At 38.6% G+C, this 26,048-nt stretch overlaps 1 protein-coding gene across 10 annotated transcripts in view; it reads left to right on the top strand.

Annotated features, from left to right (window-relative positions):
- Positions 1 to 25,546, top strand: part of PHF20L1 (PHD finger protein 20 like 1) — a 61,547-nt gene extending 36,001 nt beyond the window's left edge. For 4 of the 10 annotated variants that reach the window (XM_056330173.1, XM_056330174.1, XM_056330170.1 and 1 more), the window contains 11 exons: positions 750 to 968; positions 1,162 to 1,218; positions 2,531 to 2,635; positions 9,473 to 9,637; positions 10,031 to 10,212; positions 12,133 to 12,232; positions 13,434 to 13,520; positions 14,419 to 14,614; positions 15,029 to 15,398; positions 18,815 to 18,980; positions 20,100 to 25,546. In XM_056330173.1, the coding sequence (XP_056186148.1) occupies positions 750 to 968; positions 1,162 to 1,218; positions 2,531 to 2,635; positions 9,473 to 9,637; positions 10,031 to 10,212; positions 12,133 to 12,232; positions 13,434 to 13,520; positions 14,419 to 14,614; positions 15,029 to 15,398; positions 18,815 to 18,980; positions 20,100 to 20,242 (1,790 nt within the window). In that variant the 3' untranslated portion in view covers positions 20,243 to 25,546. The remainder of the gene's footprint in view (positions 1 to 749; positions 969 to 1,161; positions 1,219 to 2,530; positions 2,636 to 9,472; positions 9,638 to 10,030; positions 10,213 to 12,132; positions 12,233 to 13,433; positions 13,521 to 14,418; positions 14,615 to 15,028; positions 15,399 to 18,814; positions 18,981 to 20,099) is intronic. The other 6 variants (XM_056330178.1, XM_056330179.1, XM_056330177.1 and 3 more) reach the window with 4 other exon arrangements.
- Positions 25,547 to 26,048: the final 502 nt, after the last annotated feature.

A 26,048-nucleotide genomic window follows, 5' to 3' on the forward strand; every position in this document is an offset into this window, starting at 1 on the left:
TCCGCATGGTCCTGAAGTGTCCTCAATGTCTGATGAAGACTAGGCTTTCCTAATTACATTTAAATGAAGCTTAAAGCTCTCACAATATTACCAAACACAGTAATAGAGGGTTTTGAGTGACCTTGATAATGTTCTTTATAAATAACTTTTTTCTAGTTTGATTATTTGAAAATTCCATTGTCCTATTTCACTATAAATATGAGCAATGAAAATTAGAATTTGAGTTTAGTTTTTGCCATTTTATTTCTTAATTTGCATCAGATGAAGATTAAATAACAACTAAATATTTCACTAAATAAACTTTTCTGAATAGTGCAAGGTAAGAGTTGTCAGTATATGATGCTGAGTTCTACACAAATTATCACAGTGTTTTGCATGTAATTCAACTGTGGATTAAATACACAAATGAAAGACAGTGAATGATTTAAATATTATTAAAATAAATGAAAAATACAATTAGCAGAAGTGTAAATTTTATGCATACCACGAAAAATGTTCCAGAGTTTAGTTTCTCTGTTCACACAATGAACAGAGAAGTTGAGTGCAAATTCCATAACAGGGAAGCCAACCTTCTGTGGCATGTATTGTCTTGTATGTAAGACTAAGACCTAGGCATTCATATGCAGTAATTATTATGTTAAATGTGATGATATTATTACCAATACTTGAGATTTCAGTGATCTGACCCAGCCAGTGATCTGGCTGCAGTCCTTATGGAATGCCTAGTAAATCTGTCTTCTTGTTTTCAGCACCCTCGTCCCATGTACATGCCTTGCATCTGGAAATGCCTTTAACCAATAGTCTAAAGTTACCCAAAGGGAATAGTAAAAAAAAGAGGTCTTCCACATCAGTGAGCTCTGAAGGGACAGAGATACAGTGCTCTGTGCCCATAAAGGAGAAATGTTTTGAGAGTCTGAAGGAGAAAATATTAAAGAACGTGATTGAGAAGGACAAGCATTCAGAAGTTGGTAAACTACAATACTTTTTGTTCCCAGTGATTTAGACAATAAAAATAATTGTAAAGTGACATTAAAAATAATTCTATTATATGTATGTTTCTTCTGTACCATTAGGACTTTATACAGTCTAATGACTTTTATAAGAAAGTTGGTCATCAGCCAAAAATTGCTCTTATGACGTATATTCTTCTTCAATTTGCAGGTGCAGTGAGAATGGAAAGAAAAGGAAAACTGGAAGACAAAAGTGCTTCAACATATGGTATGTACAGAACAATAATATTTTTAGGAAAAAAGGAAAAGATCTCTAACACTTGATTTCTCTGAAGAGCAAATGTAAGAGTGTAATATATTTCCTGGGCCCACCTGCACTTCTTTTGTTTGTTTAGTTCTTAAAAACAGTTCTTATATATATGACAATTTTGTAGTAGAAGAGTAGTTTTATTAGAGAAAATGAACATGCCCATAGCAATAATTTGGAATAATCCAGAAGTGCCTACTAGAGGCCTTTAAAAAAAAAAAAAAAAACAAACAAAAAAAACCCACCAAAAAAAGGTGGTATTGTTCGTTTTTTAGTTGAATTACTGACAGTGCCTCTATGTCCTTGTACTGACGGATTTGGCAGGGGAGGAGAAAACAGTTAAGTGTTCCTAGGAAAACATGTGGTAATTCTTGAACAAAAATATGATTTAAGAGAGCTTTGGATGATTTAAGAGGGCTTTGGTTTTATCCTGTGTTTAAAAAAAAAATAAATATTAGAAGTGGATAAGAATTCATAAGCAATCCTGCCTTATTTTTCCAGGAGGTAAAGAGTTCTTTTTCTGTATTCCCCAAGAAGATAACAAGACTCCAGTCTGTGTGCAGGAAATAATCCTTAAACACTGACTTTAAGGATTTGATTTCTGTAACAAGTCAATTTCCTCATTATTTATCTCACTGCTGATTACTCAGTATTTTGTCTGGGGAGAATTCTTCTGAAACAAAAGCACTTGTCCTCATGCATATACCAACAGTAGTTAGAACTGTAGTATAAAAAAATGTATCGGAGATTTTGGTCAGAATCAGTTTTCTGCAAGGAAAACCGTTGCCGTGCAGTAGAAAGTGCTAACAGCATCAGCAGGTTTTTGATACTAAAACTTCTTTCAAATTATTTTCTGTAGGCCTAATGTATGTTTTTTAAGATAGCTTTATCTTTTTAGCTTGAAATGTTGCAGTTTTGAAACCTTTTTCTCTTGCCCAAACCTTTTTATCCTGAACTATAAGTAAAATAGATGTTATAAGCTCTTTCAATAACACCACTTGTTGTGCGTGCTTTGCTGTATCTTCTGCTACACTATCTCGTTTGGAAATACGCAAAATGGTAAAATGTTAATTTTTGAGAGAGATTACTTTGAGTCATTCTACTGGCAATTAATAAGAGACATGCCCAAGATATCAAGTGAAATGACTGGTTCATTTTGATTTGACTAGGCAACTGGAATACTTGATTTTGAATGTCACGTTTAGGTTAAGCCAGATGAAGCAAGCAATTTGGAATGGTACTGCTGTTTTAAAATTATTAATTTTTATTTCAGGTAAAAAGAAAGAAAAGGAAAAGGAGAGAAAAGAGAAAAAAGAGAAAGATCATAAATCGAAACAGAAAAAGAAGAAGAAAAAAAAGAAGAAATCTAAACAGCATGGTAAGTTCAACTTGCTTATTTAAAAAAAAAAAAAAAAGGAAAAGTAAAACCACTGTATTTCTGGCATTAGATACTAAGATTTGTTTCTAAATAATATGAATGTCAAATTAAATAACTGTCAAAAAAAAGTTTTGGCCTTAAATATTGAAAGGACACTTAGGTAGGTCTATGACGTCTTTTCAGTGTTTATAACTTGCCTTTTCTTGATAGACTTAGATGTTTTTTCTTACCTCAGAAGATATGCTTGCTCTTCTCATCTCTTCAAATTCTTCATTTGAAGCTCTGTATACACATCCTACCTATTTTGCTTGGACATTAAAATTATTCTAGTATCACGACTGTTGCTCAGTTTCAGTGGTTTACTCTATAAAATGCAGCCCCTCCTTAGCAGTTAACCTTTAACAGCTGTGTTTGGCGTCTCTGTTGAAACAAAGTCTGTTGTCTTGACAGGTGGTGATACCATCTTATTTCCCTATTCTGATTCTTTGATTGTATCACTCACCTTTTTGTTCTGTTATTTTCATTCCCTAGAGGGACAAAAATAATTTGTTCTTTAGATATGAGGCTCTAGGTAGCTTGTGCATTTTAACAAAACAACCCTTTCAAACCACTTTGTGCTTATTTCTTCTTGTTGGAGAAGTACTCCTGTAAGTGTGTGTTAAAGCTTTAGCGCCATCCCTTCTATAATGCTTCTTAGCATGATTTCTGTGGAAAAACTGGACAGTATTTGGGTTGGTTTGTTTGGTCAGCAGGATAGTAATCTTATTATAAACAAACAGTACAGTTTTACTGTTTCTTTGTGTTTCTTCCCCTTTTCCACATGCTTTTTCTGTTTTAATCTCCCATGAAATCACAGTACAGGCTCCTTTGTTTACCTTTTCTTGCACAGTGCAATTTTAGTTGCAGCATTATGGTAATAAAAATAACAGCATGGGCAGATGCAGACTCATTCTGTCTCTTCTTCTTGCCAAAGACTGAAATTTTTTTGTGTACTATGCCTGCTTCAGAAAGTGTTTCCAGACTTAAAATAATGCTACTTATTTTTGTCTTGCTGCTGGTATTATTATTATTTTTTTGAAAACATCTTTAAGTATTCAGAAACTTAAAAATGAGAACATAGGCTGTCCTTTCTATGCCTATCAGATTGAGTTTACTTTCATGTGCTTTGAGAGTGTACTTTAGTAGATATCAGTCATAATAACTTGTACCTAATACATAACCATTTGATTAAAATTTCGTAAAATGTGAGAAGGTGAAAATGTAAAACCTATCAAAGAATTTTCTAGAAATTTTTCCTTGAGGAGCATGTAGGAAACCCCTGTGCATTAAAAGGAGCTTCTGACCACAGACATTTAAAGATGCCTTGTTGATGTCTAGAGTGATGTGTTTGCCCGTCAAGCATTTGTGCTATAACGTGAAAATGCTCCTAAATCATGCAGTGTTTGAATGTGAACTGCAGCAACCTAGGTTTCATGTACTTCACCTTCTTTATATTGGAGTAATGTAATTGTTAACTATAACCTTTGAATGCTTATTTTACTTATAAGTTATTGAGAGTTTTTTACTTGCTCTGGGAGGACTTCGAAGTATTTGCAAGAAGATACTGGTAAATGCTTAGTATACAAGACCCTAAGCAGTCCTAGCCACTTCATCTGTGATGAAACACCGATGATGAAACATGGCAGAGTGAGTTAATGCTCTCCATGGGTTGCATTTTGAGGAAGATGTTCAAAAGTAATGTGTCATCACCTTGGGTACAGCAACATCCCCGGCAGCATTCTCAGTGCTGTTTGATATTTATAGCTCTTCTATCCTTTGAATATATGACACTTGAGCGTTGTTGTAAAAGTGTCTGAAAAAGAACTTGCATAGAAATAAGCAAAACAGTGATTTGAAGTATTTGAAAAAAGATCTTTTGAGCAGAGCAAGTTTTAATAGGTAACAAGCTACAGATTTTAAATAAGGTCAGAACTAGAAATGTTTATTTTGTAATGGCGAAACATTGGTATAGTATATCCCTGAGCCTTCTGTTTCATGTATTTACAAAAAAAAGAGGTAAATAGAGAAGTTATGTGTCATACTTGGTGCTAAATTCTAGAATTTAGAAGAATCATCAGAAAAAGCTGTAGTGCACAATTTAGAAGGTTTGGGAGGAGTTGGTCAGACTGGTGGCTCTTACCTGAGCCTGTGATACTTGGGTATTTCGTGAAGCACTTGCTTGAGAGCAGAGAGTCTAAGGCTTTGGGCTGTCTGGTCTGCACTTGGTTCTCTGGTTTCATACAGCTCCTACATGCAATGGGTTCTGAAAACCTTGTTCACTTTTCAGTGATTTAAACAGAGTATCTCTTGCAAATTAACATCAGAGCTGTGTTCTTGCACCCGGTACTGTTTTTTGGTTTTATCTTGTTGAGGTCATAAGGTGGTTTGTTGTGGGTTGTTTTTTTCATTTGTTTTTTTGTTGGTTTTTTTTTTTTCCCCGCCCCCCCCCCCCCCCCCCCCCCAATTCCTTTTATTGCTTTGGTCTTTTTGCCAGCTTGTCTTGAAACAGAAGCTTGGCAGAGGTACCATGATTAAGTTCTAACTTCTAGGGGTTATATCCAATGCTTGTAAATATTAGGAGAAAATGATATAACTCCCAATGCCCTGACAAATAAAAATCTGAAATCCAGATGTAAAAGTTGAGCTTTTTATTCTTTGCATATTCATCTTGTGAAAATCTGTTTCTAGTAATCCAGAGGTATTCTGCCTGAATTTTTTATTTTTTTTTAACTGGGAGGAAAGAAGAAAAATGCTTCGTCAGATTCTGACTTTGGTGTCTGACCCTGAAAAAGCCCATTGAAAAAAGATCTGTCAAAAGAAGTTGTTTTCTCTTTCTCCAGGACTAGCTCACCCTACTCAGGGCATGGCAGAAATGAAAGGGTGTGAGGTATGATCCGTTCCTTTGGAATCAAATTGAGGCATCTTGGGGAAGAACAGAGAGCAGATAAGTTTTGTGCAAGGCTTTAAAACAAACAAAAAACCCCAGCAAAACATACTTTTTTTTGTGTACTCTGGGCATGTATGCATGATTGACTGTTGATATAAAATCCATATAACACAGAAGGTAGGTAATTTCTGTTAATTATACTGTTCCATTACAGTGAGGTTGACAGCAATACAACATGAAGTAATCAACTCAACTACTCATTGAGTTGACTCCCTTACAGTGAATATACTTAGAAAATATGGTAGATAAGTCTTTTTGACAGAAGGAGAAAGTAAATAGGAACAGTGGCTTTATGGAAAGTATTTAGGAGAAAAGCATATTGTGGAACCCACTGCAAGAAAACTGTTGATAAAGGTGGTAGGGGGAATGCTTCCTACAGAAGGATGAGTGTGGAAATCTGATTACTCATATTCAGAGTAATAAGTTTTAAAAGGAGTAAATGGATAGCTACTCTTAATTACCATTTGACCCACATAAAGACATGGACCTGCTCAGGTGGGTCCAGAGGAGGGCCACAAAGATGATCAGGGGCTGGAACACCTTCTGTGTGAGGACAGGCTGTTCAGCCTAGAAAAGAGGCTCTGGGAAGACCTTACAGCAGCCTTCTAGTACTTAAACGGGGCATACAGGAAGGGTGGGGAGGGACTATTGGGGAGTGTAGTGGTGGGATGAGGGGTGACAGTTTTAAACTGAAAGAGTGTAGTTTTAGATTAGATGTTAGGAAGAAATTCTTCACTATGAATCACTTCGGTGCTGAGGCACTAGACCAGGCTGCCCATGGAAGCTGTGGGTGCCCCATCCCTGGCAGGGCTCAAGGCCAGGCTGGACGGGGCTGGGAGCAACCTGGTCTGGTGGGGGGTGTCCCTGCCCGTGGCAGGGGGTGGGAACTCAATGACTTTTAAGATCCCTTCCAACCCGCCTGGGACAGTCTCACCAGTCACTATGATTAAGGATAGACTTGCAAATACATTCCTTGACACTGTTGCAAGTAGTATATGTTGGAGGAAAATATATCATGCTGGTATCAATATAAATGTCAATTCTCCTGTATTACCAGCAGGCAGAAGTGCACAGTGCTGTCTGTGCTGGTGTTTGTGCTCTGACAGCCTCATCCTGCTCCCTTCTTTGGCTGAGCAGGAAGGAGGGTCTACTAGTGAGAATATACGGGTCTTTATACGTATGTACAGTGTGTATCCCTGCAGCAGCTAGGCTCAGACACTGTTTGCCCAGCACCCGCCTCTGGATCTCAGTCCGTACATGGACGTATGAGCCCTTGGGGCCACAGCCCCACTGCAGTACAGACCATCTCACTCGTGGGTATGCTCCCAGAGATGGCCAGGACTCCCCAGGTTTCCATAGCCCCACTTAGAGAGGGACCCACACCCAGAGCTGGCCCTTGCAGACCCGCTCCCCCCTTGCTCCAGGCTACCACAACTGCTCACCAGCTGGCCTGGCTTGATCTCTGCTAACAATCTGACACCTGCGCTGGCTCCAGGTGCTGCAGCAAGCACTTACAGGCCTCTGTGACCAGAGATCCCTTGCAAGGTGGCTGGCACTTCAGTCACTCCAGTCATTCCATGTGCTGTCACCACAGGCACATGGGCCCTTTGACCTGTGGTATAACTCCATTTCCTGGGACTCAGACCCCCACGTAAACACCTGCACACTGAATAGAGTGCCTCTCACCTGGGTAAGAGTTAGAGATGGGTTTCAGTAAGAATCACAGAATGGGTGAGGTTGGAAGGGACCTCTGGAGGTACTCTGGTCCAATCCCGCTGCCCAAGCAGGGCTACCTAGAGCTGATTGCCCAGGACTGGGTCCAGACAACTCTTAAGTATCTCCAAGGAGGGAGACTCCACCACCTCTGCCAGCACAGATAGGATAAACTGTGCTGATCAGACGCAGGGCATGGCCCGACAAGTATACTGACCAGCAAACTATTTATGCACAGCTAGCCCTTCTTATCCCCTTATTCCTGTTCTCTCCATGCTTGTTGCTCCCCAAATCACTTAGGTCCATCCATTTTCCCTACCTTTTGTTCCTTCCCTGAACATTCCATAAGTCTTCTGCAATCCCAAAATTATTTTCTCCTACATCCCACAGTGTGCCCCACTCCTGGGCTGCAGCTGCCCTTAGTCCAAAAGGTGACCCAAAGAGCTGCTCTGGGTAACACAGAATCACAGAATGGTCAGGGTTGGAAGAGACCTAGAGATAGTCTAGTTCAACCCCACTGCTAAAGCAGGTTCACTAGAGCAGGTTGCACGGAATTGCATCCTGGCAGTTTCGAATGTCTCCAGAGAAGGAGACCCCACAGCCTCTCTGGGCAGCCTGTGCCAGGGCTTTGTCACCCTCAAGATAAAGAAGTTCTTCCTCATAGTCAGATGGAACTTCATATGCTGCAGTTTGTGGCCGTTGCCCCTTGTCCTATTGCTGGGCACCACTGGAAAGAGCCTGGTCCCAGTCTCTGAACACATGCCCTTTTGTAGATGTTGATAGGTTCCCCCCTCTGTCTTCTCTTCTCCAGGCTAAACAGGCCCAGCTCTCTCAGCCTTTCCTCAGAAGGGAGATGCTCCGGTCACCTCATCTTTGCAGCCCACTGCTGGACCCTCTCCAGTAGCTCCCTGTCTCTCTTGAACTGGGGAGCCCAGCACTGGGCACAGCACTCCAGATGCGGCCTCACCAGGGCAGAGCAGAGGGGCAGAATCACCTCCCTCAGCCTGCTGGCCATGTTCATCCCCATGCACCCCAGGGTCCCACTGGCCTTCTTGGCCCCACGGGCACACTGCTGGCCCATGGGCAACCTGCTGCCCCCCAGCACTCCCAGGTCCCTCTCTGCAGAGCTGCCCCCCAGCAGGTCACCCCAGGCTGTACTGGTGCGCGGGGCTGTCCCTCCCCAGGGGCAGGACCCTACACTGGCCTGTGTTGAACTTCACTGGGTTCCTCTCTGCCCAACTGTCCAGCCTGGCCAGGTCTCGCAGAATGGCGGCGCAGCCTCCTGGGGTACCGACCGCTCCTCCCAGTTTTGTATCACCAGCAAACCTGCTGAGGGTGCCTCTGTCCCTTCCTCCAGGTCACTGGTGAGTAAGCTGGGCAGGACTGGAGCCAGCACTGACCCCTGGGGAACGCCGCTGGCTGCATGTTGCGTTGGGTTTCAGGCCTGGATGGTGGGGATGATGGTGCTGCTGGGAGCAGCCTGGGCAGGGTGTGGTTGTTGTTTGCCCGCTCATCATGCTTCTCTGGGCTTCTGAGAGCATCTCCTTTTGGGATGCTTCTAGGCCCGTCCCGGGAGCCACTGGCTCATCAATGGATGATGGCTTCTGGGATGGGCGTGAAAACATCCTAGGATGGTTGATGGTTTTCTCTGGGCTCCCTGTGCTCACCTGCAGGTATAGAGACAAGCTTTCATTGCTTTTTATCACAGGACTGTCTGCAGGTACTTCTAGGTAGCGATGTTGGTACTGCTACGAACAGACCTAAGGCAAACGGCTGTCAGCAGCATCTCAAGGATGGCAGATGGTACAGGATGAATTGTGGAAAAAGATGACTGTGTAACGTTCTAGGAAAACTTTCGTCTCTATATATTCCGGGATGGGGGGAGGAAGTGGTTAAATGGGTAATGCTTGTCTTGGCTATTAAACTTTGTTATGTTTGTTACTGGAATTTTTTTTTTATAAAATATCTTTATGAAGAGCTTTTGCCATTTCATATTTACAGTTTCATCATCCTATTACCTCAGTGTTGATATTCTTTACTTCTGAACTTCATATTGTAGTATACTTAAATGTTATTTTTTTTTCTTTGGCATTAGTCATAAACTTTACTTCTGTAACAGCAACTTATTTTCTTTTTAGATTATTCAGATTATGAAGATAGTTCTGTTGAGTTCTTGGACAGGTGCTCCTCTCCATTAACAAGGTCTTCGGGGAGCTCTCTGACTTTGCGCAGCATGTTCTCAGAGAAGAATACATCATACCAGTATCCAAGAGCTATCTTGTCTGTTGACCTTAGTGGAGAAAGTACGTTGGCTGACAGCAACTTAAAGTTTGTTTGTTTAATTCTTTAAGAAAGATAATTTTGAAGGAAATGCCTTGGTTTATGTTTGGGAATGTAGCTATAAATATGGTGACTGATTTATACTTCATCTATTTAAATCCAAATGTTTACACTCCCCAAGCTGTTCTGCATTGTACTTCCTTTGGTTAAGTGTCGCTACTCTGATTCTGAGGAGATCACATTAAAGGCATTTTGCAGATTTCATAAAGAAATCTCATATTTCAGCAGTGTCTTTGAGAGTGCTTTATTTTTTTTCCTATACGCAGGTTAAGATTTTTAACTGCCCTAATACCCTATATTTCTGTAAGGTATTGTCTGTCTGCACACACAATTTCACATGTATTTATTTTTACTAGACCTTTCAGATGTGGAGTTCTTGGATGATTCCTCTACAGAGAGTTTGTTACTTAGTGGTGATGAATACAATCAGGATTTTGATTCAACTAACTTTGAGGAGTCTCAGGATGAAGATGATGCTCTCAATGAAATTGTTAGATGCATTTGTGAACTGGATGAAGAAAATGGCTTTATGATTCAGGTAAAGAAATTGGGGGGGGGAATATATATTTTTACATGTGAATGTCTTGCTTGTGAAAGTGCCCTTTTGATGTGTGGGAGACCAACATTACATAGCGTGGTAAATAAAGCAAACAATAACAAAATATTTCTATGTTCTGCCCTTGGCATGGCTCTATTTGGTATATGCAGAACTGTTACTCTAGGATGGGGTTTCTCTAACAGTTTGATATGTAGAACAGGTTTGTAAGGGAAGTTAACTTTTTTCTTTATAGCCAGTTTATAATTTGGAATGAAGTATCCTTTCCTGCACACAAATGATTGCTTCTGTCCACAGACCATCCTGATTATACGAGCCCTTCTGGTTTAGCCCTTGTGGTTTGCAGTACCAGTTGTAGAAACCATTCTGCTCACTGTAGATGTACCCCAGCTGTATGCGAGACCTCTGCTATACAGGCATTAATGTTGTCAGTAACTGCGGGGGGTGTGTGATGTGCTTGCTTCATCTATAGAATAGCACTTCTCAAACTAGGTATCACTAGCTTGTTTTAGAAACTACTAAGAATTTAAATCTTACTTGGTACTTAAAAAAGGGAAGAAGAGTATATGGTGTCTGCACAGCATTTAGGTGCTGACAGATTGCAACTCCTGCTGCTTATCTATCTGTACTCCAGTGAGGGGAGCATTTCCCATCTAGTAATGCTAATTTAAAGTCTTTATCTCTGGGAATTCATAATAATATCGCAATTAGATCAGATGCCAGCAACAGTGAGGAAGAAAGTTGTGATAAACTTTAACAAAGCCATGAACTTCCTATGGGTTTTTTTTCCCCACTCAAAAACCAGGTTTGTATTCAACTGTTAAGGTGGTACAGTTTCTGTTGAAAATATGGAACCTTTTTAGTTGAGATTTGAAGGAAGCAAGTGTGGCTGTCTTGTGTTAGTGGACTTAATCTTTTGTAAATGACAGGAAGACCTGAAAAGGAAGGACCCAAAAACTGTCCCTGGGAACATGCTGAAAAGCAGCGTTTTGTTAAAGGAATTAAGCAGGAGTTCAGCTATGGTAATACTGGGGGAAAAAGGGACTGGTATAGAAATCTTTGGAGAGAGGAGAGAAAATTGTAGCCATAGCAGTATGACAAGAGGAAAGGTGACTTCAGTGTTTTGAATAGATGCATGCTCAAAAGCATGTCAAAGCGAAGAGGAGAGACTTTCAGCAGTAAAACAGCGTATATTTAGAACACAGGCAAACGATGAGTTGAGAAAAGGAAATGTATGTTTGAGTGGTAGTTTCCTGCCTGTTGCTGGAGTCCAGTGACAGCCTGGTTTTTTCCTCCACATGCCTTGTCTCACTGAGAGCAACCAGCTTGCTCTTCCTAGGCCCTCATGTCTTACCACTTCTATTTTGCTCTCCTATTCTCTTGTTTCTCCTCTTTCATTTTCTCTTCATTTTCTTTTTCTTTTAGATTTTCCATTGGTGCGATATTAAAAACACATCTTTCTAGCGCACTGGAGAGATGCTTTGTAAATATAAATAATTAAACTGAAGAGTTTTCTACTTTTCACTGTTATGCTGTAATGTATTACATTATCTTTCTACTTTACTGTAATATTATACTCCTGTCTTACGTTTCAGTTCTAAATATTTAGGTGCTAAAATACTGAATGTTGTAATAAAATATTATTAAATATTACATCTTCACTTTTTTTTTTTCCAGTCTGGAATTTGTGGTTGAGGTAACTTTCAGAACTAGACCTCTTTTTTAGCTTGGTGTCTTTGCCTACCCAAACACAAATTGCCCAACTATAATAATATTACTCAAACCAGCTATTTAAGTTAAACTGCTGTTCTCTGCATTTTAACGATACAAGAAATAGCTTCTGACGTTTTGAATCTACTTATCTCAGTTTTAGTTTTTGCTTTTGTGTTTTTCTGATGTCAGTGTGAAGAGTGCTTGTGCTGGCAGCACAGTGTATGCATGGGACTGTTGGAGGACAGCATTCCAGAGCAGTACATCTGTTATATCTGCAGAGATCCACCAGGTATGGGTGAACCACCTTTATCTGCAGCTGTCTGCTTGGGGTTGTTGAGCAGAGATGTTATGTGTTGCTTAAATTGTTAAAGCTTTGTCTGTTTTGTGTTGTGTTACACTTCTTTGGGGCAAGCGATTCTAAGTTTGGCTCTGAGCAGACACTTAGTTTCCTGTAAGTAATGTCTTGTTCAACTATGCTAAATCTTAGTAGTGATCTTAATTACCCTCATTTTAGTTGTTGAAACTTAATTCCCCCAATACCTTAGCGCTTTTTCATGTCAGTGTAATCTGAAAAGCCTTTCCAAACAAATCATTCTTGTACAGCGGTCTGTTTTGCCTATATTTTGAATCACATCTGTTCATTTAAATATTGGGAGCTTTTTTAAAGAAAAAGGGCTCATTACTACAGTACCCTCAAATATGCTGTGGATGTCATTTCATTTTAATTGCAATTTTATGATGTTTGCATTTTTCCAGAGTTGTAAATAAAGGTGTGGAACTGAATATGTAAAATATGAAAAAATCTAGCACTTCCTATGGTAAACAGTAGTGCACAAATGACGTATCATGAACTTGAGATTGTTAGGATAAGTTTGAAATGGTAAGAATTAGGAAGAGTCCATTTACTTTCAAATGGCATGCGTTTGTTTAGTAAGATTGTGATTTAAAAAATGATTACGTCCATAAATCCATTTTTCTTAGCAGTTATTTGGAAAAAAACCTATGCGATTTGGAACAAACTTCTTAGTATTGTTCATGACAATTGGTACAAACACATACAACATCTCTTCTGGGGAAGTATCCAGCAGTCCAGTTCTTTCAAAAGGGGAATGAGATTGCGTGCCCAAATTTACTTTCATTCTGAATTTAAGAAACAAAATCTGAAAACTGTTGGCAGGGGTATGAAATAGCACAGTTTTTATTAGTTAGTTTGGAGAAGAAAATTTAGGAAAAGAGAGCTGGAAAGATGTGACTCTTTCCATCTGCCTCAATCTTAATCTAAATTGATGCTATAGTGTCTTGTTTGATAGTTCTGTGTGGTGTACTCTTTGAGCAGTCAAGCTTTTTCATATTAAAACCAACTAATTTGTCTTGTGTTCTTTTCCTGTGCTATACTAGGTACTTAGATATCCCCTGCTATGCAGAGACTGTGTCCCTAATTTTTATCTTCTCTCCCTTCCTAACCATTACTTCTTTTCTTTCTATGTCAGGAGAAAAAGGTCATTCACAATGTCAGTATTTTAAAGTGTATTGGGATAATGGGCAGAAAGGAGATAGACAGGGTATTCTCCTGAAAGGTATGAAGGGCTTCCATCAACCCATTCTTTGTTCTGTATATGATGATAGTCTGATATGAAATTGAGTGTAAGATATTGCGGTCAGCCTGTTTGTCTGGGTTCCTCACTGTAAACAATAGTACTGGAATAATTAGCATTATAGATTTCTAGTTTTGTTTTTTTGATTATTTTTTTTAAATAATTTTTAAGTTTCTATAGAAGCATTAGCTAAATACTCCTTCATGCCTGTTGGGTTAAGACTGTAGTTGTTACCATAGCATGGGAGAGCAAAGGCCCACTCACATCAATATCCTGTCTAGTAGTGTCTCTTAAAAGGCACCTCAAAGGAGAGTGTAAGAACTCTGCTGTCAGATAACTCTGAAATGTCTACTGTTCATGAAGCCTTCTCCTGCCTTCTAATAAATAGGTATTGACTTCAATATTGAAGCAAAATATTTGTCTTTTAGAAACAAACTAGGTGTTTTGAATATGTCCATGTAAGATCCACTCTCTAACGTGTCTCTTGGTAATTTAGATTTTTTTTTTGTTTTTTTTCTTTTTAAGGTAAGCTGCAGTAGTTACATAAATAAAATGCCAATTCAAACATTTTTTTACAGTTAGATTGATAATAGCACAGTTCTTAATATCCTGTACTTTGATTGCAAAGCTAATTAGATTTTAATTTCAAATGAGAGGCCTTGAGATATCAGGTTTATTTTTGTTTTAATAAGTGTTAAGAGTTTCCTGTTAATCCATGAAAACTAAATTTTAATATATTAATAGCAAGATCTTGAGTCATTCTTTCATGGATTTTAGGAGACATTTAGGAGAGTACAGCATATAATTATAGCATTCTAGTTTTAAATACAATTCTGCTGTGGCTTTAGATGGCCCTCAATTTGTTTATTTCTTACCCCAGGTCAGAGGTGGAGTGCCAAATATCTTTATGATAAAGACTGGCTAAACAATGGACACATGTGTGGATTATCATTTTTGAAAGAAAACTACTCTCATCTTAATGCCAAAAAGATTGTGTCAACGCATCACCTACTGGCAGATGTATACGGTGTAACTGAAGTATTGCATGGACTGCAGTTGAAGATTGGGATATTAAAGTGAGTATCAGTCCAGGGTTTATTCTCAGTTTTTATATATCTAGGTATTGGAGACTACCATTATTCCATGTGTATTATTCTCTCACATTAAAGTTCTTTCTTGTAGAATAGTTTAAATAATTCAAATACAAGGTGTGGAATACCTGCAGCTTCAGTGGGAGTTAGGTGTTCAGCACCTGAGTGGATCTGGTATCTTGGGATTATTGGCAGTGATTATTGTTGGGTTTTTTTAATAGTCAGTTTTGTGTTAAAGGGCCATTCTGGATTTTTCTAAATTAAGTGACCTAGGAATGCTTACATGTTTGGTACTGGTGCTTATCAGTAGCTGTGGTCTAGCAGAAGTGTATGCTGAATAGTTCAGTGCTGTAAGTGGCGGTGTCTGTAACTTGCTCTTTTTCTTCCCCTTCATTGCAGGAATAAGCATCACCCAGACCTTCGTCTCTGGGCTTATTCAGGGATGCGAAAAGAACAAGAACAAGTAACTATTGGGATAGAGAAAAAAATAGTGACTTTGCCAGATGCTGGTAATCCAACTGAAAGGACGTGTCACAGTCAAAACCATAAAGAGCCACCCAGTATACCTCAGAAGATGGAAGAAACATACATCACAAGTGAGCACAGTTACCAAAAACCACAGAGTTTTGGGCAAGACTGCAAAGCAGTCACTGGCCCTATGAGCTCAGATGATGAAGATACAAGTAGTTTTGAGGAAGATCAGGAATTTCACACAGAGAATAAAAACTGTTTACAATACTCTTTTAAAGATGATGGCATGAATGAACAGGTAAATATCATTCTTCATCTCAAAATTTCTTAGCTGGAAAAACATTCAGTCTTGTAAATGTTATGAGTTGACATATTCTGTCAAGTAAGTCAGCAGAAATCACTAGAAGCAAAGTTGGATCACAGAGGTAGTTGCAAGGTGAAGGATACAGATTTCAGCTGGTGAATGAAATTCCAAGTATAGTTAAAGTATTGCCCATGCTAAAACTGTGTATGCTCAGTCCAGTGTTGACGGGGGGGCGGGAATCCTATGCTTAAAATGCAGGTCTTGAAACAGAAAGTACATATTTGTTTGCGAGGGGAGGAAAATGGGACAAGTTTCCTTCTTTCTCTCAATTCTGTTTTGTACATGTGGGAATGCTGCTTGTTGTTTGTTGAACTGAGATTTGTAACAGTGTTTATTATTGTATTGTACTCTTCTTTTAATAGCAACATTATCTAGAATTCTGTCCACAAGTAATGATTTATTGACCAACTAATTTCACTTCCTGCAACTTCTTTTGAGTCTTTTATATTGCATATTTTTTCTAATATAAATGTTTCACAGGTTTTTAGTCAGGATTATATTTGCCTATTTAAACATCTCTCATTTTTGCATTAATGGTTTGAATCCATTACTTTGTGGAAAAGGTCTGAAACTTGTTAGTCTGGTTTTAGAGATGAGCTCTCTTTGAGCAAAAAACAAAGTGAAACAAACGTTTCTGTTTTCTACAATACCAACTGTGTGAGAATATATCGCCCAACTCATCCCCCTTTTGAAATACAGTTTCTGGTGTGGAAGAAATGAGTAAGATACGTCTTTTTTTCTTCTAATTTTAGTTTAACAGTGTGACATGTAAGCTATATAGCCTCAATGGGAAACTTTGGCTCATTCTAGTTAAAGTAACTGCCAAATCGCATGATTATATTCAGTTTGTATAGTAAGGAGACGTGCAGACATGTGACGTATGCTTCCAACTGTAGCTTAAATTGTCATTTTAATTAATATAAATACATTCAGAATTAAAAGAAAATATATACGAGCAGTGAAACAAAACTAATATTTCCTACAGAGACTAAAGCATATATCTAAAAAGCTAGGTGCGCTCTCTGTTTTAAATCAGAAAGAGGTCTGTCTGGGGCAGTGTCAGAGTACTCTTTCCTTTGGGACACCTTTGTTCACCCTGTCAGTAGTCAGCCTTGATACCCGAAATAAGGCTTTCTGTCTAGACCTAATACGCAGAGGAAAGCTCTCCTTGGTTTGGCCACTAACCTGTTTGTACTTACCTTAAAACCATGATGACACTGACACACAAGTGCCGTTTTTACATGAACTGACTTCTCTGTAAGGTGCCACCTTCACCTCTCCTTGTCAAAGTTTTGGTTGAGGCTTTGCATTCTCCTTCCCTTCTAGTATCTTGCAGAGGCTTGGATATTCTGATTTTTCCATACTGTTTCATCTTATCCTAATGTGCATTCTGTTACATATCTTCTTTTCCCTTACAAACATTGTTCAGATGGACTGTTATCAGGTCCCTTTTTGGAATATGCATCATCCTTAAAATTGTATTTAGTTTCCTTGTACTTGCTTCTGCAAGCATGAGCCTTCCCCATCTGGACCTTCCATTTATTCTTCACAAGCTGGATTGTGTACTCTGCTTCTCTTCTTACCCCTGCCACTGCTCCCCGATTGCCTATGTCGATCTCTTAGCTTAGAGGAGGACCTGTTTGATCTTAGGCTTTTTGCCCCCCCGAGAATCATGTACTAGCCATTTGAATAAATATGGAGAAAACAAAAATCTTTGGTTATGCTAATCATATATGAAGTTATTTAGCTTTAAGATTTTCTCTAATTTATTGCAGTGAGCATCTAAAAGTTTCACCTAATGATGATCTTGGGTTTAGAATTATGGACTTGGGTCCTCATACAGCACAGGAAATATGGTGTTCCTCTCTTGTGGTTTTACAGAGGGTCTGAAAATTGTAAGATATAAGGCATTTCTTCTTCTTGGAAATATCCTTTATAAGATTAATAACAGTTTTGAATAGTGAAAACGCTGTGGAGGTAAAACTGATATCTTGAGAGATGAAAGATTTTATCTGAAAGGTTTGGGAGTTTAGAGGCTTTTATGACTCTTAAAATCTATCTTTGATAAATATGAATATTGTGTGTACTTACAATACTTGTCCTCCAGGACTTGCTCATAAAGCTGCCAGCAGGTCAGTCCAAGTTTGATTTGTCATTTTAATTTATTATTAAGCCTTAAAAAGAAAGAGTTTTGGTTCAGGTGTTTTTTTGTTTGTTTGTTTTTGTTTTGGGGTGGTTGTGGGTTTTTTGCTTAATAAGTACTTAAAATTTGTCACTCCCTATTTTCTTCTTCCCCTCTTTTCTTGGTTTTCCCATTCTTGACTTGAGGAAGAGATAATTCAAGAAAAAAAAAGTTGTTCAGTCTGTTATTATGTAGCATGGAAAAAAATTAGCTGAGCACGTCATCAAGAGAATTCACTCTTTGTTCTAGCATTTGCCGTGAACTGAGATTGTGTGAGCACATGTATCCAGCATTCTAATTCCTAAAGCAGAATTATCAATAGTGAAAGAACTTCATCAGTTATGAAGTCATAGTGGGTATAAAATGGAAACCGTGAATCCTGCTAATTAACGGAGACATTTAACATTTTAACTGCTTAAAACTGGTATACTTTCTTCGGTCATTTCCATTAGCTGAAACATGAAATGCTGGAGGATGAGGAACTCATGTATTATCTATGACTTGCTATAAAGACACCAATTATTTCAAGGAAGTTAACCTTCCTCAGATACGCTTGTGTAACTGTATCTTACTGCCCTTGTAATGATCCCCAAACATGTTCAATTCTATTCCAGACTTGTGCTTGAAAGTTACATGGGACCATAGTGACAGTAAGAAGAGCAGGCTTTTGTCTTAAACTGTTATTTGTGCAAATAGCGACTTTTGACGTCTTGGATATTACTGCATTTTAGGGAGTTTTTCTTCATTCTCTGACTGAACTTGAAACAAACCTTAGGGTTTTGCACATTTTTGGTGATGGTGGACTGATGATGCAGTTCAGCACTTCATGATACAAGTTACGATTTATAAAAAAGGGCACGGAAATGCAGTCTATTTTACTGCATTAAACAAAGTGCTTGAGCTGGTAAACTTTACCTCTTCCCTCACTCCCCCAGTGCTATGTATGCAATTTCCATTTGTATGGAATTTGCATTTTTGTTTGGTTTAGTCTATTGACGTGCCCTGGTAGTTTTTGAGTATACTTGTCAAGTTGACAGAAGCACAGCTCTGAACCGGCACAGTTTATCATGTGACTCAAGTGTTGAATGAACACCAGAAATTAAAAGTAAACAAAACAAAGAAAACCCTCTTAAATGGCAATTTTTTTCTTTCTGTTGCTCCTATGGAGAAGAATTCTGCTGAAGGAAACACTGTGTTTGTTTGTAATGAAAGAAAAGGCTCAGAAGAACAAGTGGACACACATCTTCAATGGCAGCTAAATCTCCTTACCCATATAGAGAATGTACAGAATGAAGTCACCAGCAGAATGGACCTGATTGAAAAAGAAGTTGATGGTAACTGCATTGCCAGATACTTGTTAATATACCTGTAACAGCATCTTTCATAGCCATTGTGTTGAAGGTGATCTGAGGCACTGAGGATAGATTTTTAAAGTATTTATATCCAAATTTGGGTACCCAGCATTATAACCAGAACTTGTATCCTTGATCCCCCCCTGCTCTCTTCCACAAGCTTTGAATGCCCAGTAAAGTATCTTAAGCACTTAGGACCCCTGAAGATTTAGCTCAAGATTATGATATTAGGCAGACTTCAGAAAGCCTAGATAACTTGCCTAGTTTTTGTCCAGATACAGATCATAAAGTTGATGGATTTTTGTATGCCTGGAGTATTTTTGGCCTGATTGTTCAAGTAATTTAGGAAAAATAAAAAATGATCATTCTGCCTTCGACTTTTGTTTGCTATATATTAATAAGTAACTGGTTGCAGGAAGGCAAATCAGGCCTCATGAGGAAACTGGAATGAAATTACAGTGTGGGAGTAGATACTACTTGCCAATCACAGAAATTAAGAATGAGTGGAGCTTGTGGTCTAATCATAGGCATACTTAATCACCTCTGACAAATAAAGTTGTCTTGTTTCTATTTGCAGTTTTTACTTTCAATATTCCTGCTTGTACTGGTGGTATTTCTAGGTTAACAGGGTTGAACTTTTTCACTTTTCCCTCCTCTGTCTCTGCAAGCATAGAAATTCCTTGAAAACATTTGTTGAAGATCGGCAAACCGTTCTGTAATCTGGACCTTGTGAACAGGAACCTGTTAGTGACAGAAGCAAGCCTTGCATTTAAGGATTGTGTTTTCTGTTGCAGAGCTGTCGTAGCTAAAGGTTGTGAACTGAGGTTTCTTTTATATGCGTAGATGGTAAATTGTTAGCCAAGGGTATAATTTGCTCCCAGGTACCTTTTTATAGTAATAATCAAATCAGATATGTTTGGATTGAGTGAAACAGGGAATTAGTTGGTGTTTCCCTAATAAAACTTTCTTATGTTAAGTAAAAATCACAGCCTCAGAATATTTTCCCGTCTTATAAAAGACAGAGTAAGAAAGAAAAGTTTAATTTTTGAAAACTGTTTCTTGAAGACTTACTCTAATCACTTCTTCCTTTTCCTTCTGTAGTTTTAGAAAGCTGGCTTGATTTCACTGGAGAACTGGAACCACCAGATCCTCTGGCAAGATTGCCTCAGCTCAAGCGACGTATCAAACAGCTCTTAATTGACATGGGGAAAGTACAGCAAATAGCAACACTTTGCTCTGTATGACAAAAGGAAGAATAAAGAAATAAAAATAGGTTCTTTACAGTGAATTTTCTTACTAGCCACAAGACGGACAGGAAGACAGCAAAAAAGCTGAGCATTTATCTGGTTCTTTGCTGATTACATTAATAGCCTGAAGCTTTAGAGAGAGGAGAGGAAATTTATATTAAGGAATCTATTGCATTGAAAATCTGAATGTTCAGTGTCCAAACTTCAAAATGTAATATATCACATACTGAGAAGTGTTGATAGGATTTTAACATGGTAAACAAGAAAATCCCCACATAGAAGAAAGCTGAATAAACAAAAACTCTATGAAGAACAATGCTACTGTTTTGAAACCTTTGGCAAAAAATCTTGAGTCAGCAGAATTCAGCTGACTAAAAATTCTTGGGAACTTTTTTAATGAATTCCTCTTGTCTTGCTAGTGAAAGATAGGCACAGAGAGAGCTGTATCCTCTCTACAAGGGAAGTTTTAAGGTTATTTCCTTCTCTCATGAATGTTCAGGAAAACAAACATACTAGCTTTGGTTTTTGAAAGAAATTACTTATCATGGTCTCCTTTTAAAAATATTTTTTTAAATAGAAATCCTTATTACAGCACCCTTACACTCCTTTAAAACATAAGTGGCAAATAGTGGTCAGATGTGCCAAATAATAAAACCACTGGGATGAGAGTTTGATTGACTTACATGAAGGTTTTTTCCAAAGTCCTACTCAGTGCCAGCAATCCATCCAAAATTGTATCTAGTTTATATTTTTTTATGTTCTATTGCAGTATTCAGAATTCAAGGTACAATTTTTGTCCTGGGTAGCTCAGTTCTGGTGTTGGCCCTCTGAAACTTTACCATCCTCAGCTGGGATGAGGAGTGACAAGAGCAGCAAAACTGTCTGTGGCTGTGAATATACTAAACCACTAGAATAAATATCTCAAGTATCCAAGGTGTTTTTATAAAATCTTTCAGCTTCAGTGAATGAAATATCATAAAACCAAAGGCAACCTACTTGCTGTGTTAGCTCTTGCTGGATTTTTGAGCCCAGGACTTTCCCTGTGCTTAAAGTTGCCGCTGTACCCAGTGCTACATACATATTTGTATGTGTATGTATATGTGTATAGATACACATGTACATATATACATGCTATATACATTTATATCGACACATACCTAGTTTTATTACAATAAACTATAAGAACTGGTGGTTAACATGAAATGTTACCTTTTAACAAGCAGTTTCTAAAATTGAAAATAATGTATGTACAGGTTTTGAAATTTGTAAAATATGACTGTTAAAAGGAGGCTATTTAACTGATGACATTAAGTTACTTGAACATTTTATGCCTCACATCTGTTTATCAGTTCTAGTTATCTGTATAAATGCATTTTAGAACCGATAGACAGTAAACTTGAATTTACCTTTTGATAAAGAGTACAAGCCACTGTACATTCAAAAATTATTTAAATTTGCAAACACACTGTTCTATATGTAAGGTACTGTATGTAAAACTGTTTATTAAAACTATTCTGCATACTCTACACTTTCCACTTTTCTTCCTGATCTACGTAAAAATATATATAAAAAAATGTGATTGTTATAATGCACAGACCATCTCAAATCTTGGAATGCCTTTTGAGGATGCATAAAATTGAAAAATGTGCCAAAGATGGATTATCTGGGAAAGGCTTTGCAACCAGTGCAACTATTACTGAGAAAGAAAGTAGCATGGCTGGTTCATTGCTAAATAAAGGTGCCCTGGCGTTTCCCATCTGTCTGTCGTATCTGAAGTGAGTTATCACTCATGACGTCCAAAGCAATGTGTAAAGCCCCGTTACAGAGTGGCTGCTATTTAAAAAGTCCTGCTATATCAGGCCTGTAGGAGACATTGCAGAGCTGCATGGTAACATGGAAGTTAATTACGGAATCATGATTGGCAACTTCATGATGCAGAAAAAACACAGGAGCTGAGGAGTTGTTGACATTTTTATAGCAACTGTTAATAAATAAAATACTCTGTGTTATATAGTTGGGTGCTTAAGTAAGTGCTTCAAACAATATGAGTCGTTGAGTGACCTACTTTGTTTTGGATATGTGGGGCTTTAATATATTATTCACTTGCTGCATATCCTTGAATGTGGTACTGTGTGTACTGTATAAGAGAAGTGTAAATCCAGGTGAATTACTTTGAAACAAAGTGGAGTGTATTTACATAATTTATACAGCATACACTGTAGCAATATTATGCAATGTGTGTGCATGCGTGTGCTGTAATATAATTGTAAATGTTACTGAAGGTGGGCAGAGATTCCAGGTGGGAGGATGGAGGTTTCATTCTTGGTGCACAGATGGAGGAGTGGTATCCTGAAAAGGAGATCGTAAGGTCAAAGTTAGTTGCCCTTGCAGCTTTAACTTGTCTTTGTTTGTATATGAAATGGTCTCTAAATTTACATGAGTGTGGAATTTTATCCCTCAGGATCCTGCCTTATTCAGGATGAATTGTGCTTACAAAAACACTCTCTTCACTATTTTTTTATCTTCATTTCTTGTGTAGTCATGGATTCTAAAAATTCCTGGAAGCTTTCATATCTTCTAAGAAATGCAGTCTCAGTGTCCTTACGGACAGTGCTATGATATCGTGTGTATTGCTTGAATGCTTTACAAATTTGCCTGAAGTTGCTTTCTCAGATTGTGATGTTAGTCTAATGTAAACATGAGTTTTGGCCCCAGTTTCTCAAGTATTCAAACGTTTGGGAAGCTTTTGATTTTTTTTTTTCTTTAAACACTTACAAGTCAAGTGCCATAAAAATGCCAAGTGTTTTGCACAGAATGTAACCTACGGTTGATTGCTTTGCTCATGTGCCAGTCAAACCCAATGTGATCCAACTCAGACCAGTATTTCTTCTCGTTGGCCTTATCGAGAGAATCTTTTTTCCTGTAGGCATCATTTTCCATCTGTCTTCCTGCTTCGTCTAAATAAGCCAGGGATCTACACGCAGTCTGTTTGCAGCGTCATTTATCGGGGTGTGAGTTGCGATTCCTTGTGCTGTGAGGAGGCTGCGTGAGGGCTGGGTTTGATATAGGTGCTCAGAAAGGTAACTTTTTAAAAAAATTGCAGCCTTCTTTTAACTTGAATTCTTAATAGTAATAAACAAAAGCGAAATGCCACTGTACAGAAGCCTCTTGCGATTTCACAAGGCTAAATGGCAAACTTGTGGAGACTTTACCCGCCCGACATTTTGTCCGAGGGTTGTTTGTTCTTTCTTGGAGGTACGAGGGTGATCCGTTCCAAAGCTGCCTCCTTCCTGTGACCGTACCACAGGCATCTACGTCATGAAATCTGTGTTTTCAGTCCCAGTGATGGCTGAAGGATGTCAGTATTGCAGTCATAAACAAAACATAGTCTTGGTGACATGATCGGGTAACACGTGATAGGGCTGTCTCAGTGACAAAGTGGAGGTGCTTCAAGTCGTAACGGCAGGGAACGGGTTGGAAGGCACTTCTCTTGGGTAGCTGTAGGTTAAGTAGTGCCCACATTTTGGATATTCTGGCCTTAGATGCATAGATCTTTGTTCAGCTATGGAGTGATTTACAGTGATAGAGAAGCCTGTTGTGCTCTTTAAAATGGTTGAAGAAGATGGGTTGCGATTTTCTGGTAGAGTGGCAAAGAACTGAAACTTTTTCTATGGATGCAGGCCTCCTCTATGGCTGGCATTCACCTGTCTCTCTTAATTTTGTCTCTTGAGCTTCAACATGTGCTCCTCATCTGTTTGTTCTGTAGCTTGCATCTGTTTCTCCTTTTGTTCTTCAGTTTTCTGCACTCTGGCTTCTTCTGTGATGCCTGGAGGGTTTCACTCCTCTGTTCTTGTTCCCAGTTCTTTCTGGCTGCTGTGGGAGGCAGTTGCAGGGAAAGTTCTCTGCTCGACTGTCCTCAGCCTCCAGTGTGTCCGGTATAGTTGGAGTGTGTGTACCATGATGAAAATCTTCAGATGTTTTTTACTGCCTTCCTTTAGTAAGCCTCTTCTGATCTTGTGCAAGTGGCGGTCTCCCTCTGCTCACATCTGACTTCTAACTTAACTAGACTTCAACAAACATTACAGCAAAACCCCTCTGGCACTGCTGGGCTCCAGCATTCCTTACCAGACTGAAGGCTGGGATGTAAAGGGGTCACTCGAACATCAGAGTAAAATTGTAAAAGTATTTCGATGCTTGCAAATCAGAATATTTTTTTCCTTTTTATGTGAAGGGAAACCAATTACTCTGCTTCACTGGAATTTTATAAGACACGAAACAGATCCTGAACTGAACTGGAGCTTGCTGTAAAAATCAAGAGCGAAAGTAGGGGGTGAGAAGCGAGAAGCACTCCACAGACAGGGGCTTCCTAACAAGAAGTTGTGCAATCGAACCATCTTGACTACCTTGCCCTGTTAGTAATTACATGGAGGTGCTGATGTGTGAGGGGGAGTGCATGCAATGATGCGATTCATTTGCCAGCAGGGCCCAGCTTTGCCATGTCGGTTTAGAACACTGGAAGTGTAGGTTTTCTCTGCCAGCTTAAAAATGTTACAGTACATGCCTCTTAATTTTGGAGTGCTTATTAAGGTGAGAGACTTAATCACTTTCAAAATGCCCATTGCTATTCTCACGTTTTATTAGCTGACACTTTTTTTTTTTTTCCCTGTTCTACTGAGTCCATATACCTTTCAGGTGATCATTTTACAGAGTATGTTTGAAATACTTTGGTAATGGTTTTTATTATACTATGTTATGTCTTGGGCACTGGGTGTGGGGGTCTGACTTTAGCAATAAGTGTTATACACTATGTGTATATCTGTTTATATATGGAAAATAAATACGGAGCATGTAATGATGGTGAAAATACACTGCACAGAGAGCAGATTGTGCATTTGGAAGCCATTATGCAACAGCCCGAAAAACTGAAATAAAAAATTGGGAGACCACATGGAGAAAATTAGCATGAAAAATCATTCAGGAGTGAATTTCCCTTTCTATACACACCGGTCCTGTGTGTGAGCAGTAGATGAGCCAGCCTTATTCTATGGAATGAATAAGTAAAGCTAGTTCAATTGCTGGTCACCTCGAACAGCAGCCTTCCTTTCTCTAAAACTGGCCAGAGCCACCTCTGTTCAGCTGTAGCCACGTGTGCCAGTGTATTGTCACTAAACACTCTGAGAGAGGCAGCAGTGCACTATTAAATCTTCTGTGAGAGAAGCAAAAAACTTCTGTGATTTGTTTTTTATAATAGCAATAATGTTGACTGCATTCTAATACAATAAAAGTCTGTTGAGATTGTTATGTGCCTGGGCTCCCATTTGGTGGATTTTTTTTATTTGGTGAGCTAGTGAGTGCTTGTGTACGTTGTAAAGCATAAGGGAATCTTCAACTGCATTTTTAGCCTGTAGTCAATAAGTTAAATACAGTCATTGATACTCATTTATTTGTTTACATTGCAAAGCTTTAGGGAATCTTCTGTATTTTAGCCTGTAGGCAAATGTAGCAGTTAGTAAATAACGTACAGTACTGAATCGCTTACTGTGTGGCAAAGTGTTTAGAATAATTTTCCGTTCCTTATCTGCTTTGGTGTTTTAAACGATTTCAGGGTTTGAGTTTTGCAATGCACTTGGTTCTTAAAAAATGATGTCTTTGAACAATGAGTTCGTGGTGATGGCATCTCTTTTTGTGGGCAGCTGGCTGCCTTCTAAGGGTGTTTCTAATTTTGTGCCTTTGTACGATGTCATTGCAAAATAACTTCCATTTGCTTTTAGTGGTATTATTTTATATTGTCTACAAGCTGTTG

Source organism: Falco biarmicus, chromosome 3 (assembly GCF_023638135.1).
Source record: "Falco biarmicus isolate bFalBia1 chromosome 3, bFalBia1.pri, whole genome shotgun sequence".
Lineage (NCBI taxonomy): Eukaryota > Metazoa > Chordata > Aves > Falconiformes > Falconidae > Falco > Falco biarmicus.